The 16,803-nt window shown below is 41.9% G+C and overlaps 1 protein-coding gene across 1 annotated transcript in view; it reads left to right on the forward strand.

Annotated features, from left to right (window-relative positions):
- Positions 1-16,803, forward strand: part of ADGRV1 (adhesion G protein-coupled receptor V1) — a 753,646-nt gene that overhangs the window by 60,246 nt on the left and 676,597 nt on the right. Inside the window, exons 3-4 of the mRNA XM_069745343.1 lie at positions 8,304-8,453; positions 14,328-14,423. Coding sequence (XP_069601444.1) covers positions 8,304-8,453; positions 14,328-14,423 — 246 coding nt within the window. The remainder of the gene's footprint in view (positions 1-8,303; positions 8,454-14,327; positions 14,424-16,803) is intronic.

Below are 16,803 nucleotides of genomic sequence, written 5' to 3' on the forward strand. Positions count from 1 at the left end.
TGTGTTAAGGTTGTCATACTGTGTGTAGGGTTGTTTTGGGGCCATTAGGCCGGTTTCACACGTCAGTGGCTCCGATACGTGAGGTGAGTTTCCTCACGTACCGGAGCCACTGACACACGTAGACACATTAAAATCAATGCATCTGTGCAGATGTCATTGATTTTTTGCGGACCGTGTCTCCGTGTGCCAAACACGGAGACATGTCAGTGTTCGCGGGAGCGCACGTATTACAAGGACCCATTAAAGTCAATGGGTCCATGTAAAACACGTACCGCACACGGACATTGTCCGTGTGCAGTCCGTGTGCTGTGCAGGAGACAGCGCTACATTAAGCGCTGTCCCCCCCACTGGTGCTGAAGCTCCATTCATGTCTTCCCTGCAGCAGCGTTTGCTGTAGAGAAGATATGAATATTAGTGTGTAAAATCAATATCCAGGTCCCCACCCCCTGTGCGCCCGCCCGCCCGCCCGCCCGCCCGCTCGCTCGCCCGCCCGCCCGCTGTAATTAAAATACTCACCTAGCTTCCGGATCCCTCGCAGCGTCCTGTCCTGGCCGCACCTTGTACTGTATGAGCGGTCACGTGGGGCCGCCGATTACAATCATGAATATGCGGCTCCACCTCCCAAAGGGGTGGAGCCGCATATTCATTACTGTAAATGAGCGGCCCCACGTGACCGCTCATACAGTACAAGGTGCGGCCAGGACAGGACGCTGCGAGGGATCCGGAAGCTAGGTGAGTATTTTAATCACAGCAGGGGGGGTGGGGGGGGAGGCGCGCAGGGGGTGGGGACCTGGATATTGATTTTACACACTAATATTCATATCTTCTCTACAGCAAACGCTGCTGCAGGGAAGATATGAATGAGGCTTCAGCACGATGCAGGGGACAGCGCTAAACTTTAGCGCTGTCTCCGGCACGGTGCGTGTGGTACCCAGTGGGCACACGGGCAGCACACATGTGCCGCCCGTGTGCCACACTGATGTGCCACAGAAACGTACCGGCACACGGACACGGATAATTCTGGTACCGATTTTTCCGGTACCGGAAATATCTGGACGTGTGAGACTGCCCTTATACTGTTTTGATGGCTGTGTTGGGGCCACAGTTGTCACAGTTGGGGTATCATGCAGTGTTGGGGTCACCATACCTTGCCAGGGGGTAGAGTCACCTTACTGTGTGTGTGGAGAGTAATGTGGAGGAATTCACTGTGGAGATCATAGTGTGGCACTTTTGTTGGCATCCTACTTTATGGGGCAATGAGAGGGGAATCTCGGGGCTTTAATAGTAGTAAAATAACTTTGTAAGGGCTGCAAAGCTGTGAGATATGCTCTGCTGTGACCCTGTCAGATTTTTTATTCTATGTATGCCTCTATTAAGGGATATGTAAGCAGTAATATGTATGTGTTTGTACTGCACTATCCTATAATATACTTCTGTGAAGATGGAAATAACTCTTTAATAGCCACTTGGTTTTACAGTTAAAATTTATTGTGTACCTGCATAACAGTGCAGCCATTTAACAATCAAACTATGCAGACATGTTTTTGAGGTGCATAAAGATGTAGAGATCAGTTTCAATCCGACTAAACACCAGAACGCATTCAGGCCAGTGTTATTCTAAGAAGCATTCGACATGTTGAAATTTTTCCTCTGACCAAATTGGATCCATTATTGGATCCCAGTTGGCCGTGAAAGTCAATGAGTCCATGGGAACCATTGGACTACACTCGGATGTCATCTGAGTGCAGTCTGATTTCTGCGGAATAACAGAATGGAGAAGATGGTGAGAATCGGATCACCTTACTCTTACACTCTGATCATACTTTGATTGAATTTGATGACATTACATAATCGACCCAATTCATCTCACAAAATTAGAATATCATCAAAAACGTAATTTATTTCAGTTCTTCAATACAAAAAGTGAAACTCATATATTATATAGAGTCATTACAAACAGAGTGATCTATTTCAAGTGTTTCTTTCTGTTAATGTTGATGATTATGGCTTACGGCCAATGTAAACCCAAAAGTCATTATCTCAGTAAATTAGAATATTTTATAACACCAGCTTGAAAAATGATTTTAAAATCCGAAAAGTTTGCCTACTGAAATGTATGTTCAGTAAATGCACTCAATACTTGGTCTGGGCTCCTTTTGCATCAATTACTGCATCAATGCAGCGTGGCATGGAGGCGATCATTGATGGTTTGGGAAGACATGTCATCTGCTAGTGTAGGTCCACTGTGTTTATCAAGACCAAAGTCAGCGCAGCCAACTACCAGGAAATTTTCATGCTTCCCTCTGCCGACAAGCTTTTTGGAGATGGAAATTTCATTCTCCAGCAGGACTTTGCACCTGTCCACACTGACAAATGTACCAATACCTGGTTTAAAAACAACAGTATTACTGTGCTTGATTGGCCAGCAAACTCACCTGACCTTAACCCCATAGAGACTCTATGGGTTATTGTCAAGAGGAAGATGAGAGACACCAGACCCAACAATGCAGATGAGTTGAAGGCTGCTATCAAGGCAACCTGGGCTTCCATAACACCTCAGCAGTGCCACTGGCTGATTGTCTCCATGGCACGCTGCAAGCCATAATCATCAACATTAACAGAAATAAACACTTGACATAGATCACTCTGTAATGACTCTATCTACATAGTAACATAGTAACATAGTTAGTAAGGCCGAAAAAAGACATTTGTCCATCCAGTTCAGCCTATATTCCATCATAATAAATACCCAGATCTACGTCCTTCTACAGAACCTAATAATTGTATGATACAATATTGTTCTGCTCCAGGAAGACATCCAGGCCTCTCTTGAACCCCTCGACTGAGTTCGCCATCACCACCTCCTCAGGCAAGCAATTCCAGATTCTCACTGCCCTAACAGTAAAGAATCCTCTTCTATGTTGGTGGAAAAACCTTCTCTCCTCCAGACGCAAAGAATGCCCCCTTGTGCCCGTCACCTTCCTTGGTATAAACAGATCCTCAGCGAGATATTTGTATTGTCCCCTTATATACTTATACATGGTTATTAGATCGCCCCTCAGTCGTCTTTTTTCTAGACTAAATAATCCTAATTTCGCTAATCTATCTGGGTATTGTAGTTCTCCCATCCCCTTTATTAATTTTGTTGCCCTCCTTTGTACTCTCTCTAGTTCCATTATATCCTTCCTGAGCACCGGTGCCCATAACTGGACACAGTACTCCATGTGCGGTCTAACTAGGGATTTGTACAGAGGCAGTATAATGCTCTCATCATGTGTATCCAGACCTCTTTTAATGCACCCCATGATCCTGTTTGCCTTGGCAGCTGCTGCCTGGCACTGGCTGCTCCAGGTAAGTTTATCATTAACTAGGATCCCCAAGTCCTTCTCCCTGTCAGATTTACCCAGTGGTTTCCCGTTCAGTGTGTAATGGTGATATTGATTCCCTCTTCCCATGTGCATAACCTTACATTTATCATTGTTAAACCTCATCTGCCACCTTTCAGCCCAAGTTTCCAACTTATCCAGATCCATCTGTAGCAGAATACTATCTTCTCTTGTATTAACTGCTTTACATAGTTTTGTATCATCTGCAAATATCGATATTTTACTGTGTAAACCTTCTACCAGATCATTAATGAATATGTTGAAGAGAACAGGTCCCAATACTGACCCCTGCGGTACCCCACTGGTCACAGCGACCCAGTTAGAGACTATACCATTTATAACCACCCTCTGCTTTCTATCACTAAGCCAGTTACTAACCCATTTACACACATTTTCCCCCAGACCAAGCATTCTCATTTTGTGTACCAACCTCTTGTGCGGCACGTTATCAAGCGCTTTGGAAAAATCGAGATATACCACGTCCAATGACTCACCGTGGTCCAGTCTATAGCTTACCTCTTCATAAAAACTGATTAGATTGGTTTGACAGGAGCGATTTCTCATAAACCCATGCTGATATGGAGTTAAACAGTTATTCTCATTGAGATAATCCAGAATAACATCCCTCAGAAACCCTTCAAATGTTTTACCAACAATAGAGGTTAGACTTACTGGCCTATAATTTCCAGGTTCACTTTTAGAGCCCTTTTTGAATATTGGCACCACATTTGCTATGCGCCAGTCCTGCGGAACAGACCCTGTCGCTATAGAGTCACTAAAAATAAGAAATAATGGTTTATCTATTACATTACTTAGTTCTCTTAGTACTCGTGGGTGTATGCCATCCGGACCCGGAGATTTATCTATTTTAATCTTATTTAGCCGGTTTCGCACCTCTTCTTGGGTTAGATTGGTGACCCTTAATATAGGGTTTTCATTGTTTCTTGGGATTTCATCTAGCATTTCATTTTCCACCGTGAATACCGTGGAGAAGAAGGTGTTTAATATGTTAGCTTTTTCCTCGTCATCTACAACCATTCTTTCCTCACTATTTTTTAAGGGGCCTACATTTTCAGTTTTTATTCTTTTACTATTGATATAGTTGAAGAACAGTTTGGGATTAGTTTTACTCTCCTTAGCAATGTGCTTCTCTGTTTCCTTTTTGGCAGCTTTAATTAGTTTTTTAGATAAAGTATTTTTCTCCCTATAGTTTTTTAGAGCTTCAATGGTGCCATCCTGCTTTAGTAGTGCAAATGCTTTCTTTTTACTGTTAATTGCCTGTCTTACTTCTTTGTTTAGCCACATTGGGTTTTTCCTATTTCTAGTCCTTTTATTCCCACAAGGTATAAACCGCTTACACTGCCTATTTAGGATGTTCTTAAACATTTCCCATTTATTATCTGTATTCTTATTTCTGAGGATATTGTCCCAGTCTACCAGATTAAGGGCATCTCTAAGCTGTTCAAACTTTGCCTTCCTAAAGTTCAATGTTTTTGTGACTCCCTGACAAGTCCCCCTAGTGAAAGACAGGTGAAACTGCACAATATTGTGGTCGCTATTTCCTAAATGCCCGACCACCTGCAGATTTGTTATTCTGTCAGGTCTATTAGATAGTATTAGGTCTAAAAGTGCTGCTCCTCTGGTTGGATTCTGCACCAATTGTGAAAGATAATTTTTCTTGGTTATTAGCAGAAACCTGTTGCCTTTATGGGTTTCACAGGTTTCTGTTTCCCAGTTAATATCCGGGTAGTTAAAGTCCCCCATAACCAGGACCTCATTATGGGTTGCAGCTTCATCTATCTGCTTTAGAAGTAGACTTTCCATGCTTTCTGTTATATTTGGGGGTTTGTAACAGACCCCAATGAGAATTTTGTTACCATTTTTCCCTCCATGAATTTCAACCCATATGGACTCGACATCCTCATTCCCTTCGCTAATATCCTCCCTTAAAGTGGACTTTAGACAAGACTTTACATAGAGACAAACCCCTCCTCCTCTCCGATTTTTACGATCCTTTCTAAACAGACTGTAACCCTGTAAGTTAACTGCCCAGTCATAGCTTTCATCTAACCATGTCTCGGTTATTCCCACTATGTCAAAGTTACCTGTAGATATTTCTGCTTCTAGTTCTTCCATCTTGTTTGTCAGGCTTCTGGCGTTTGCGAGCATGCAGTTTAGAGGATTTTGTTTTGTTCCAATCTCCTCACTGTGGATTGTTTTAGAAATGTTCTTACCTCCCTTCAGAGTATGTTTTCCTGGGTCGTCTTTGTTCGAGTCTAATGTTTTTCTTCCCGTCCCCTCTTCTTCTAGTTTAACGCCCTCCTGATGAGTGTAGCGAGTCTTCTGGCGAATGTGTGTTTCCCAGGTTTGTTGAGGTGTAGTCCGTCTCTGGCGAGGAGTCCATCATACCAGTAATTCACACCGTGGTCCAGGAATCCAAATCCTTGTTGTCTGCACCATCGTCTTAGCCAGTTGTTTGCATCAAGGATCCTGTTCCATCTCCTGGTGCCATGCCCGTCTACTGGAAGGATAGAAGAAAAAACTACCTGTGCATCCAGTTCCTTTACTTTCTTCCCCAACTCTTCAAAGTCCTTGCAGATTGTCGGTAGGTCCTTCCTTGCCGTGTCATTGGTGCCAACATGTATCAGAAGAAATGGGTGGACGTCCTTGGAGCTGAAGAGCTTTGGTATCCTATCGGTCACATCCTTGATCATCGCACCTGGAAGGCAGCATACTTCTCTTGCAGTTATGTCCGGTCTGCAGATGGCTGCTTCGGTGCCTCTCAGTAGTGAGTCTCCCACCACCACCACTCTTCGTTGCTTCTTGGCTGTACTTTTTGCTGTCACTTGTTGCTGTGTGCCCTTTTCTTTTTTGCTTGCTGGTATTGCTTCATTCTTAGGTGTGCCATCTTCATCCTCTACAAAGATTTGATATCGGTTCTTCAGTTGTGTGGTTGGTGATTTCTCCATGGTCTTCTTGCTTCTTTTGGTCACATGCTTCCACTCATCTGCTTTTGGAGGTTCTCTGACACTTTTTTCACCTTCTGTGACCAGTAGAGATGCTTCTGTTCTGTCTAGAAAGTCTTCATTCTCTTTGATGAGTTTCAAAGTTGCTATTCTTTCTTCCAGACCCCGCACCTTTTCTTCTAAAAGGGCCACTAGTCTACACTTCTGACAGGTGAAATTCGATTCTTCTGGTCGATCTGTGAACATGTAGCACATGCTGCAGCTCACCATGTAGGTTGTCACATCTGCCATGTTGCTCCTAGATCCTGCTGACTTGCTGTGTGTTTTCCTTCTTGTGTAATCTACTCAGCCAAGCTCTCTTGCAATAATATATCTAATACATAAGTTTCACTTTTTGTATTGAAGAATTGAAACAAATTAACTTTTTGATGATATTCTAATTTTGTGAGATGCACCTGTATATGCTCTTGTGACCCTGACCTCTCGCTAGGGCTATACGGAAAGTTTTTGAAGTGCAAGAGTATAATGGAGCTACAGCTGCAGTCCAGCTGAATACAGTGGGGCTCATTTAGTAAAGCTGTCTCTGCTAAATGCAGACTTAAAATAGACAATCTTCATATTGCAACTTGGCACATCTTTAGTATGTTTGGTGTAAAGGAGAAAATTATCCATGATATTCCATTTTTTTGGCTTCAAAAAGTTGTAAATGTTATCACATTCTGGAATTGCGAAAAATCGGTTCTGGACAGAAGTGTTACATCCAAATGTATCAAATACTGAACGTCACTTTGATAAATTTGGTGCAACAAACAGATAGGCAACGGCAGACAATACTGACTTCAAAAATTCCTCTTATTATTAATCCCCCCTACATCGTTCATCGTTTTTTAGTTGTTTTACTTTGGTCCAACACTTTTTTGGTGCAATTGAGGCACACGGAATCACAATCTAGTTAATCTACAATATTTAATATCCACTTTCTGAAAGGTCATGCCCCCTTCCTGAGCATGGAAAAAATGTGCCTTGGTCTTATTAAAATTACATAAATTTTAGATAACTTTTTACATTAATTAACCAATAATTCTGATCCATGTAGCTAAGTCAATCAACCCCATTGAGTTGAGCACAATCTTAAAAGGGTAATTTCATGTTTTTAAATTGATTTAATTAGCATAAAAATAAGCAAGTTTGTAAATTGTCTATCTGTTGTCATTCTCCTGCTATGAGAGCCTTTATCTTAGATAGTGTACAGCTTGTTTCCAAGGAGCTCAGTAACCAGAGCCTGGCTGACTGTGCACAGAAGTTACATTCCTGGATAGAAGATAACTCCTAAGATATCATCCACCTCTCTCCATTCTGTTCATTTCTGCATAGTAGATAGCTGCTCACCTCCCTCCCTCCCTCAACCTTTTGGCTCCTGACAAGCTGCTGTTATAAATCTTGCAAAAAGACCAGCTCCCATCATCAGCACTTGTTAGAGCAGTTCTTCTATTCACAGCTCTAACTTTCCTGAGCCCTGCACTTGCTCAAAATACAGTGATAGCAGTATAGTCACAAACCACTGATAGCAGAATGTGTTACAGTAGAATGCTAAATCACAATACCAGTTCTGCTAATGTCATAGCTTTGCTACTAATGAAAACTGTCACTCAAGGGTGAGTGCCTACCGCCAGAAACCAGGAAATAGGAAAATTACAGGGCTGTGAGCTGCTCAAGAGACAACTTGAGAATTCCCCTTTAAGCAGCTTTTTATCAATAGTTGAAATTAATCAATAGCGCCAACAATAAGTCTCTATGGACTATAGACCTAGGACTGTATTCACACGTGTGGCCGCATTGTGACTAGGGTTCAGTTTTAGGTGATCTTTCTTTTCCATCTGTGTGATATATTACAAGCTAGTGTGAATACTATGTATCTGCAGGTAAATATATTTCTTTTTCTTACGCATAGCTACAAGAGGAAAATACTGGAGACTTTATAGCAATTGCCACTGCTGCATTCATACCCGACTGGGAGAGAAATCGGACCGTCTACATTTCTGTGTGCGATGATGACTTGCCAGAGGCGGACGAGTTATTTCATTTCCTTCTGATATTACAGGTTAGTAGAAGTAAAATGTTGAGTTATGCTTAGCACACGTACAACCAAGAGATGCTCTTTACAATGGTCTGCTGACATCAGGGGCTATCACCAGACAATTATCAACATTTACATGTAGGTTGTCAGATCCGTCAAAGTCATTTATTTTACTTTGCGCTTTGGATCCCTAGAATTTTTGAAGTGCCTCCAATCTGTCATCAAACTGCAGCTTTTCTGAGTCTTTGGAGCAGTTATTGTAGAATAATATGATAAATATCCTTCATCCTGGGGCTGTGATAACAATGGCTGCTGATGAATATTCAGTACGGTTTCCGCCTTTGTCAGGTCCCCAAAGGGGTATGTGCACATGGAGTTTCATCAAGAGAAATCTATGTCAGAAATTCGCATGGTTTTTGAAGCTTTTTTTTAAGCCTGTTGACTTTAGTGTCAACTTTGATGTGGAATCTGTATTAAAGAAGAGGCGCCTCACTTCATTTTTTTGCTGCGCAATTTTTTAAATCCTCATTGGAAAAAAAAGCTTGTTGCATAAACATCAATGGGGTTTATCATTGAATTGAATAGAAAGCTTAATAAAAATGCATATCCTCAGAACACAGGATTTGGCAGTTGATTGATCGATTATGTGACCCCACTGCAGCTCTGGACGACCCCCAGATATCTGCCGCCCGTAGTATGAAGTACCTCAGATCTTCCGGGGGATTAGCCCTATTGTTATTCAGACGAGCTAATCCTCCTTTTTCTGTGCAGAATCCATGGGAATAAGTAGGGTACTTCAGGTTTGTACTGCAGATTATGATCTGCAACAGCAGCAAAAATTGAGGTGGAAATTTTGTGTTGCATGTGAAAAGATGCAATACATTAACTTGCATGGCATTGCAGAGAAATGAAAAATAAGCCAGCTCACCCGTGATGCATAAACCAATTTTCGGGAGCACGACCCGCTGGGTCCAGGCTTATAAAGTCCAAAAAAGAAAAGAATGTCCAGCTTCACCGAATGCGTAAAAAAGAGTTTTCTTTATTAACAAACTTTGAACATAGAGGATACAGACTGCAGCATGAACCATATGGGTAAAGGTACCGTCACATTAAGCGACGCTGCAGCGATATAGACAACGATGCCGATCGCTGCAGCCTCGCTGTTTCGTTGCTGTGTGGTCGCTGGAGAGCTGTCACACAGACAGCTCTCCAGCGACCAACGATGCCGAAGTCCCCTGGTAACCAGGGTAAACATCGGGTTACTAAGCGCAGGGCCGCGCTTAGTAACCCGATGTTTACTCTGGTTACCATTGTAAATGTAAAAAAAAACAAACACTACATACTTACATTCCGGTGTCTGTCGCGTCCTCCGGCCTCAGCTTCCTGCACTGTGTCAGCGCCGGCCGGCCGTAAAGCAGAGCGGTGACGTCACCGCTGTGCTTTACGGCCGGCCGGCACTCACAGTCAGTGCGGGAAGCTGAGGCCAGGGGACGCGACAGACACCGGAATGTAAGTATGTACTGTTTGTTTTTTTTTACATTTACAATGGTAACCAGGGTAAACATCGGGTTACTAAGCGCGGCCCTGCGCTTAGTAACCCAATGTTTACCCTGGTTACCAGTGAAGATATCGCTGAATCGGCGTCACACACGCCGATTCAGCGATGTCTGCGGGAGGTCCAGCGACGAAATAAAGTTCTGGCCTTTCTGCTCTGACCAACGATGTCACAGCAGGATCCAGATCACTGCTGCGTGTCAAACACAACGATATCGCTATCCAGGACGCTGCAATGTCACGGATCGCTAGCGATATCGTTGTTAAGTTGTTCAGTGTGACGATACCTTTAGAATCTCAATGCGTTTCGGGAGACTAAGCTCCCTTAATCATGACATCAATTAAGGGATTAAGGGAGCTTAGTCTCCAGGAACGCGTTGAGATTCTTACCCATATGGTTCGTGCTGAAGTCTGTATCCTCTATGTTCAAAGTTTGTGAATAAAGAAAACTCTTTTTTACGGATTCGGTGAAGCTGGACATTCTCTTCTTTATTGCAGAAAAATGGCACATATTTAACCCTTTATGGCCCCCTTATCAAATCCGTATAAAACACATATGTGAAAAAACTGTACGGGTGTCATCAGTGTTTTCCATCCATGTGTCATCTGTGTGTCATCAGTGTTTTCTATCCGTGTGTCATTCATGTGTCATCAGTGTGTCATCTGTGTGTCATATGTGTGTCATTGTGTCATTTGTGTGTCATCTGTCATCTGCATGTCATCTGTGTGTCGTGTGTGTCATGTGTGTCATCTGTGTGTCCCATCCTTGTGATGCTTATCATGTGTGTGTCATCCATGTGTCATCTGTGTGTCATCAGTGTGTCTCGTGTGTCATCTGTCTGTCATGTGTGTCATCTGTGTGTCATCCATGTGTGTCATCAGTGTGTCATCTGTGTCATGTGTGTGTCATCAGTGTATCATCTGCGTGTCATCTGTGTGTCATGTATGTCATCTGTGTGTCATCTGTGTGTCATCTGTGTGTCATGTATCTGTCGTGTGTGTCATGTGTGTCATCTGTGTGTAATCAGTGTGTCATCTGTGTGTCATTTGTGTCATCTGTCATATGCTTGTCATCTGCTTGTCATCTGGGTGTCGTGTATCATCTGTGTGTCATCCATGTGTCATCCATGTGTGTCATCAGTGTGTCATCTGTGTGTCATCTGCGTGTCAGGTGCGTGCCGTGTGTGTCACCTGTATGCCATCTGTGTGTCATGTGTGTGTCATCCATGTGTCATCCATGTGTGTCATCAGTGTATTTTCTGCATGTCATCTGTGTCTCATCTGTGTGTCAGGTGTGTCACCTGTGTGTCACCTGTGTGTCATGTGTCTAATCTGCATGTCATCTTTGTGTCATCCATGTGTGTCATCTGTGTAATGTGTGTGTTATCAGTGTATCATCTGTGTATCATCTGTGTGTCATCTGTGTGTCATCTGTGTGTCATCAGTGTGTCACGTGTGTCATCTGTGTGTCATCTGTGTGTCATGTGGGTCACCTGTGTGTCATCTGTGTGTCATCTGTGTGTCATCTTCGTGTCATGTGTGTGTCATCCACGTGTCATCCATGTGTGTCATCTGTGTGTCATCAGTGTGTCACGTGTGTCATCTGTGTGTCATCTGTGTGTCATGTGGGTCACCTGTGTGTCATCTGTGTGTCATCTGTGTGTCATCTTCGTGTCATGTGTGTGTCATCCACGTGTCATCCATGTGTGTCATCTGTGTGTCATCAGTGTGTCACGTGTGTCATCTGTGTGTCATCTGTGTGTCATGTGGGTCACCTGTGTGTCATCTGTGTGTCATCTGTGTGTCATCTTCGTGTCATGTGTGTGTCATCCACGTGTCATCCATGTGTGTCATCTGTGTGTCATCAGTGTGTCACGTGTGTCATCTGTGTGTCATCTGTGTGTCATGTGGGTCACCTGTGTGTCATCTGTGTGTCATCTGCGTGTCATCTTCGTGTCATGTGTGTGTCATCCACGTGTCATCCATGTGTGTCATCAGTGTGTCACGTGTGTCATCTGTGTGTCATTTGTGTAATCTGTCATCTGCTTGTCATCTGGGTGTCGTGTATCATCTGTGTGTCATCCATGTGTCATCCATGTGTGTCATCTGTGTGTCATCTGTGTGTCATCCATGTATATCATCAGTGTGTCATCTGTGTGTCGTCAGTGTGTCATTTGTGTGTCATCCATGTGGTCATCAGTGTGTCATCTGTGTGCATGTGTGTCATCCATGTATGTCGTCAGTGTGTAATGTGTGTCATCTGTGTGTCATGTGTGTATCATGTGTGTGTCATCCATGTGTCATCCATGTGTCATCCATGAGTGTCAGTGTGTCATCTGCGTGTCATGTGTGTCACCTGTGTGTCATCATTGTGTCATATGTGTCCTGTGTTTCATCTGCGTGTCATGTTTATCATCTGTATGTCATCTGTGTGTCATGTGTGTGTCATGTCTGTCATCAGTGTCATCTTCGTGTCATCTGCGTGTCATGTGTGTGTAATCTGTGTGTCATGTGTGTGCTTGTGTGTATCATCCATGTGTCATCCATGTGTGCCATCTGTGTGTCATCAGTATGTCATTTGTGTGTCATGTGTGTGCCATCCATGTGTCATCTGTGTGTCATCCATGTATATCATCAGTGTGTCATCTGTGTGTTGTCAGTGTGTCATTTGTGTGTCATCCATGTGGTCATCAGGGACCAGGTGTCATCTGTGTGCATGTGTGTCATCCATGTGTCATCCATGTATGTCGTCAGTGTGTAATTTGTGTGTCATCTGTGTGTCATGTGTGTGTCATCCATGTGGGTCATCAGTGTGTCATCTGTCATCACAGTGATCAAAATAAAAAAAAAAATAGTAAACCAAACCCCCCTTTGTCGCCACCTTAGTTAGATAAAAATGATAAAATATATATATATTTTTTCCATTTTTTGCAGTTGGGCTTAGGGTTAGGGTTTGGGTTAGGGCTATGTTAGTGTTAGGGGTGTTATGGTTAGAGTTGTGGTTAAGGTTAGGGGTGGGTTTGGGTTGGAGTTAGAATTGTTTTTTTTCTAAAGTAAAAAAATGATGATATGACAGCTAGTTTTGAGTGCAAGTGCTCTCTTTTCAAATTTGCAGCGATTTCTCAAGTATTGCGGATCCCCACATTTTATTTTGTGTGTCTAATAGCCGCAAAACTTGCGAATCAGGCACCCACGATATTCCGTGCATATCCGATCACCTGATACAAACTGGAGCAGCAAGCACTTGCGCGCAACACTAATGACGACATATTCAATATGATGACCTAGTATTATCAAATTCTGTGTCGTACCTGTAGGTTCAAAATGCTAATTATACCCCTGAATACAATCCTTGAGAGCTGTTGTTTCCAATATGGGGTCACTTGTGTAGGGTTTCCACTGTTTAGACACAACAAAGGTTCTCTGAACACGACATGGCGTCCGCTAATTATTCCAGCAAAATTTACATTGAAAAAGTCAAATGGTTCCTTCACTTCCCAGTCCTGACAGGCACCCAAACAGTATATTTCCCCCACAAATAAGGTATTAGCGTATTTGGTAGAAATTGCACAACAAATTTTGCCCTTGTGAAAATGAAAAGTTTGGGTCTAAAGTAAATTTTTTTTCCTTCCACATTGCTTGAGTTCCTGTGAAGCACCTGAAAGGTTAATAAACTTCTTGAATGTGGTTTTGAGCACCTTGAGGGGTGAAGATTTTTTGAATGGTGTCCCATTTGGGTATTTTCTGTCAAATAGACCCCTCAAAATCACTTCCAATGTGATGTTGTCCCTAAAAAAATTTGTAAATTTTGTTGGAAAAATCAGAAATCGCTGGTCAACTTTTTACCCTTATAATTTCCTAAAAAAAAAATTATTTCCAAAATTGTGCTGATGTAAGGTTGACATGTTTTGTATTAACTGTTTTGTGTGACATGTCTCTCTGATTTAAGAGCATAAGAATTAAAAGTTTGAAAATTATGAAATTTAGCTAAATTTCAGTTTTTTTTTTCACAAATAAATGCAAGTCACATCGAATAAATTTTACCACTATCATGAAGTATAATATGTCATGAAAAAACTAGAAACGTTTGACATTTTATGGCTTCTGAATATTTTATTCCTTATTTCTATGGTGTCAGCAATAGACTGTCAGTCTGTGATTAATGGTCTCCTAAATACACTCATACACATCTTCCCATGGGTACATGACACTATTCCATACTGTTACCCTGGACTGTTTGCATTGTGTCTCCTTTCTTCGCTCACTTGGGAATATTACTTGACATGGGAAAAGTGAAGCATGCTTTGTACATGAACTAATTATTTGTTGTTCTTTTGTTTCCAGAATCCTCCACCGAACACGAACCTCGGAGCTCAGAAAGTCGCCACTGTCACCATACTATCCAATGACAATGCCTTCGGAATTATCTCTATCAATATGGTAGGTAGACTATATTATTGTTAGATGGAGTACATGAGAAATCCTGATGTACAGTATACATTATAAACCAGATGCTGGGATTCCTAACATTGCCTTTAAGTTTTGTTGAGGTAGTCAAAAGCCTTTGATTGCAAGAGACCAGGCTCATTGGGAGAATGCATCAAGGAATATGCAACAGTTTTAGTCTTTTTGGAAAAATTGTTGCAATGTGTAATTTTATGCTTTTTTACGTCTCTTTCTACTTTTTACAAGTGGGTATCATGCGTGAATGGTTAGTGACGCAAATAAGGTTTAAGCCAGACTTTCCAAAACAATCGCAAAAAGAGTTACACCAGCTTCTAGTCTCCACCAGGGAAGGACTAGAAGCTATTACTGTTTATACATTGATCTCAAAAGTGACACAGTTTATCGTAAGAACTAAGGCTCTGTATACATTACATTTATCAGCCACATTGCAGGTACATTGCCTTGAAAAAGTATTCATATCCTATGAACTTTTCCACATTTTTTCTGTTACACCCTGTGACAAGGTCACTGGTAAAGTACTGAAGAGGAGAAATGTGTCAGTGAGGATGTTAGCCACAATGATATGAATCTGGAAAAATGCTCCAACACACCGTGTGCTGAGATGGGTTGGTCGGCCATATTAAGAGCTAGGTTTTTGTTGACAGTGAAGAGTGGGTGGGAGACTGTTGACCATATCTCTACCCCCAGGGTGTGGTCCAAAAGGTAAATGTGGAGCCTTTGAACACATTCAGTGTTCAGTGTGTCTGGAGATGAGATCTCCAGAGCTGTGCTCCTGTTAAAGAGAACTGAATCTTGTTTTTGTTCCCCCTCAGTGGACGAATCCCCGCAGCCACACAGATTGTACTGTATGCTATTTTGTTTTTCCCGTTATGCCAGAAGTGATCTAGTTTTGGACTTGCTTATGCAGTACATTTTTAATAATTCAGTTGAAAACTTAAATTGAAAGTGTTCCTGTGTCAATCTATTTAAGCAGCGGAGTGAGTACATTTGCCAAAACCCACAAACTTAAATGTATTTTATTGGAATTTTATATGATATACCAACACAAAGTAGCTAGTATTTCTGAAGCGTAAAGGAAATGATATTGCGCAGTGTGCCTGAGCAGAAGAAGGATAAAGACACTGCCCATAGAAGGGAGGAGAAGATTCGGATAATAGTGCAAGTGCAGGGCGCCGATGCGGGATCACGCGCCACAGCTGCACGTCACAGGTCAGTGTGACAGGCATGTGGGGGAAGTGGGGGACTAGTATTATAATGATGTCCGGAGGCAGAGATTTCTTCCAGGCACCGCACGCCCCAGAGCCTAGAAGAAATCAAAAACATTAACCACTTCTTGACCCCAGCTTTTTTCAGTTTTGCTTTTTCGTTTTTCGCTCCCCTCCTTCCCAGAGCCATAGCTTTTTTATTTTTCTGTCAATATGGTCATGTGAGGGCTTATGTTTTGCAGGATGAGTTTTACTTTTGAACGACACCATTGGTTTTACCATGTACTAGAAAATGGGAAAAAATTCCAAGTGCTGTGAAACTGCAAAAAAAGTGCAATCGCACAATTGTTTTTTGTTTGGCTTTTTTGCTTGGTTCACTAAATGCTAAAACTGACCTGCTATTATGATTCTCCAGGTCACTATGAGTTCATAGACACCAAACAGGTTATTTTTTATCTAAGTGGTGAAAAAAAAATTGCGCAATTTTCCGATACCTGTAGCGTCTCTATTTTTCATGATCTGGGGTTGGGTGAGGGATTATTTTTTGCGTGCCGAGTTGACATTTTTAATTATACCATTTTGGTGCAGATACAATCTTTTGATCGCCCATTATTGCATTTTAATGCAATGTCGAAGCAACCAAAAAAAGGTAATTCTGGCGTTTCAAATTTTTTTCTCGCTAGGCCGTTTAGCGATCAGGTTAATCCTTTTTTTATTGATAGATTGTGCAATTCTAAACTTGGCGATACCAAATATGTCCATGTTTGATTTTATTTTTATTATTTTATTTTGAATGGAGCGAAAATCTCAGATTTTTTTCTTTATAGGTATATTTTTGAGTAAAATGTAAATTGTTCATTTATTCTATAAACTTCTGACAACATGTCTCTGAATTTCTAAGCAATACATTTTGTATTTTTTTTTTTAAAAAAAGAATAATGCTCAAAATTAAAAAACAAACAAACAGTGCTTTCAGACCTCAAATAATGCAAAGAAAACAAGTTCATAATCATTTGGAAACAACAATACTAAGGTTTTAACTCAGGGAGAGTTCAGAAATCAATATTTTGTGGAATAACCATGATTTTTAATCACAGCTTTCATGCGTCTTGGCATGCTTTCCACCAGTCTTTCACACTGCTTCTGGT

This window comes from Ranitomeya imitator, chromosome 1 (assembly GCF_032444005.1).
Source record: "Ranitomeya imitator isolate aRanImi1 chromosome 1, aRanImi1.pri, whole genome shotgun sequence".
Lineage (NCBI taxonomy): Eukaryota > Metazoa > Chordata > Amphibia > Anura > Dendrobatidae > Ranitomeya > Ranitomeya imitator.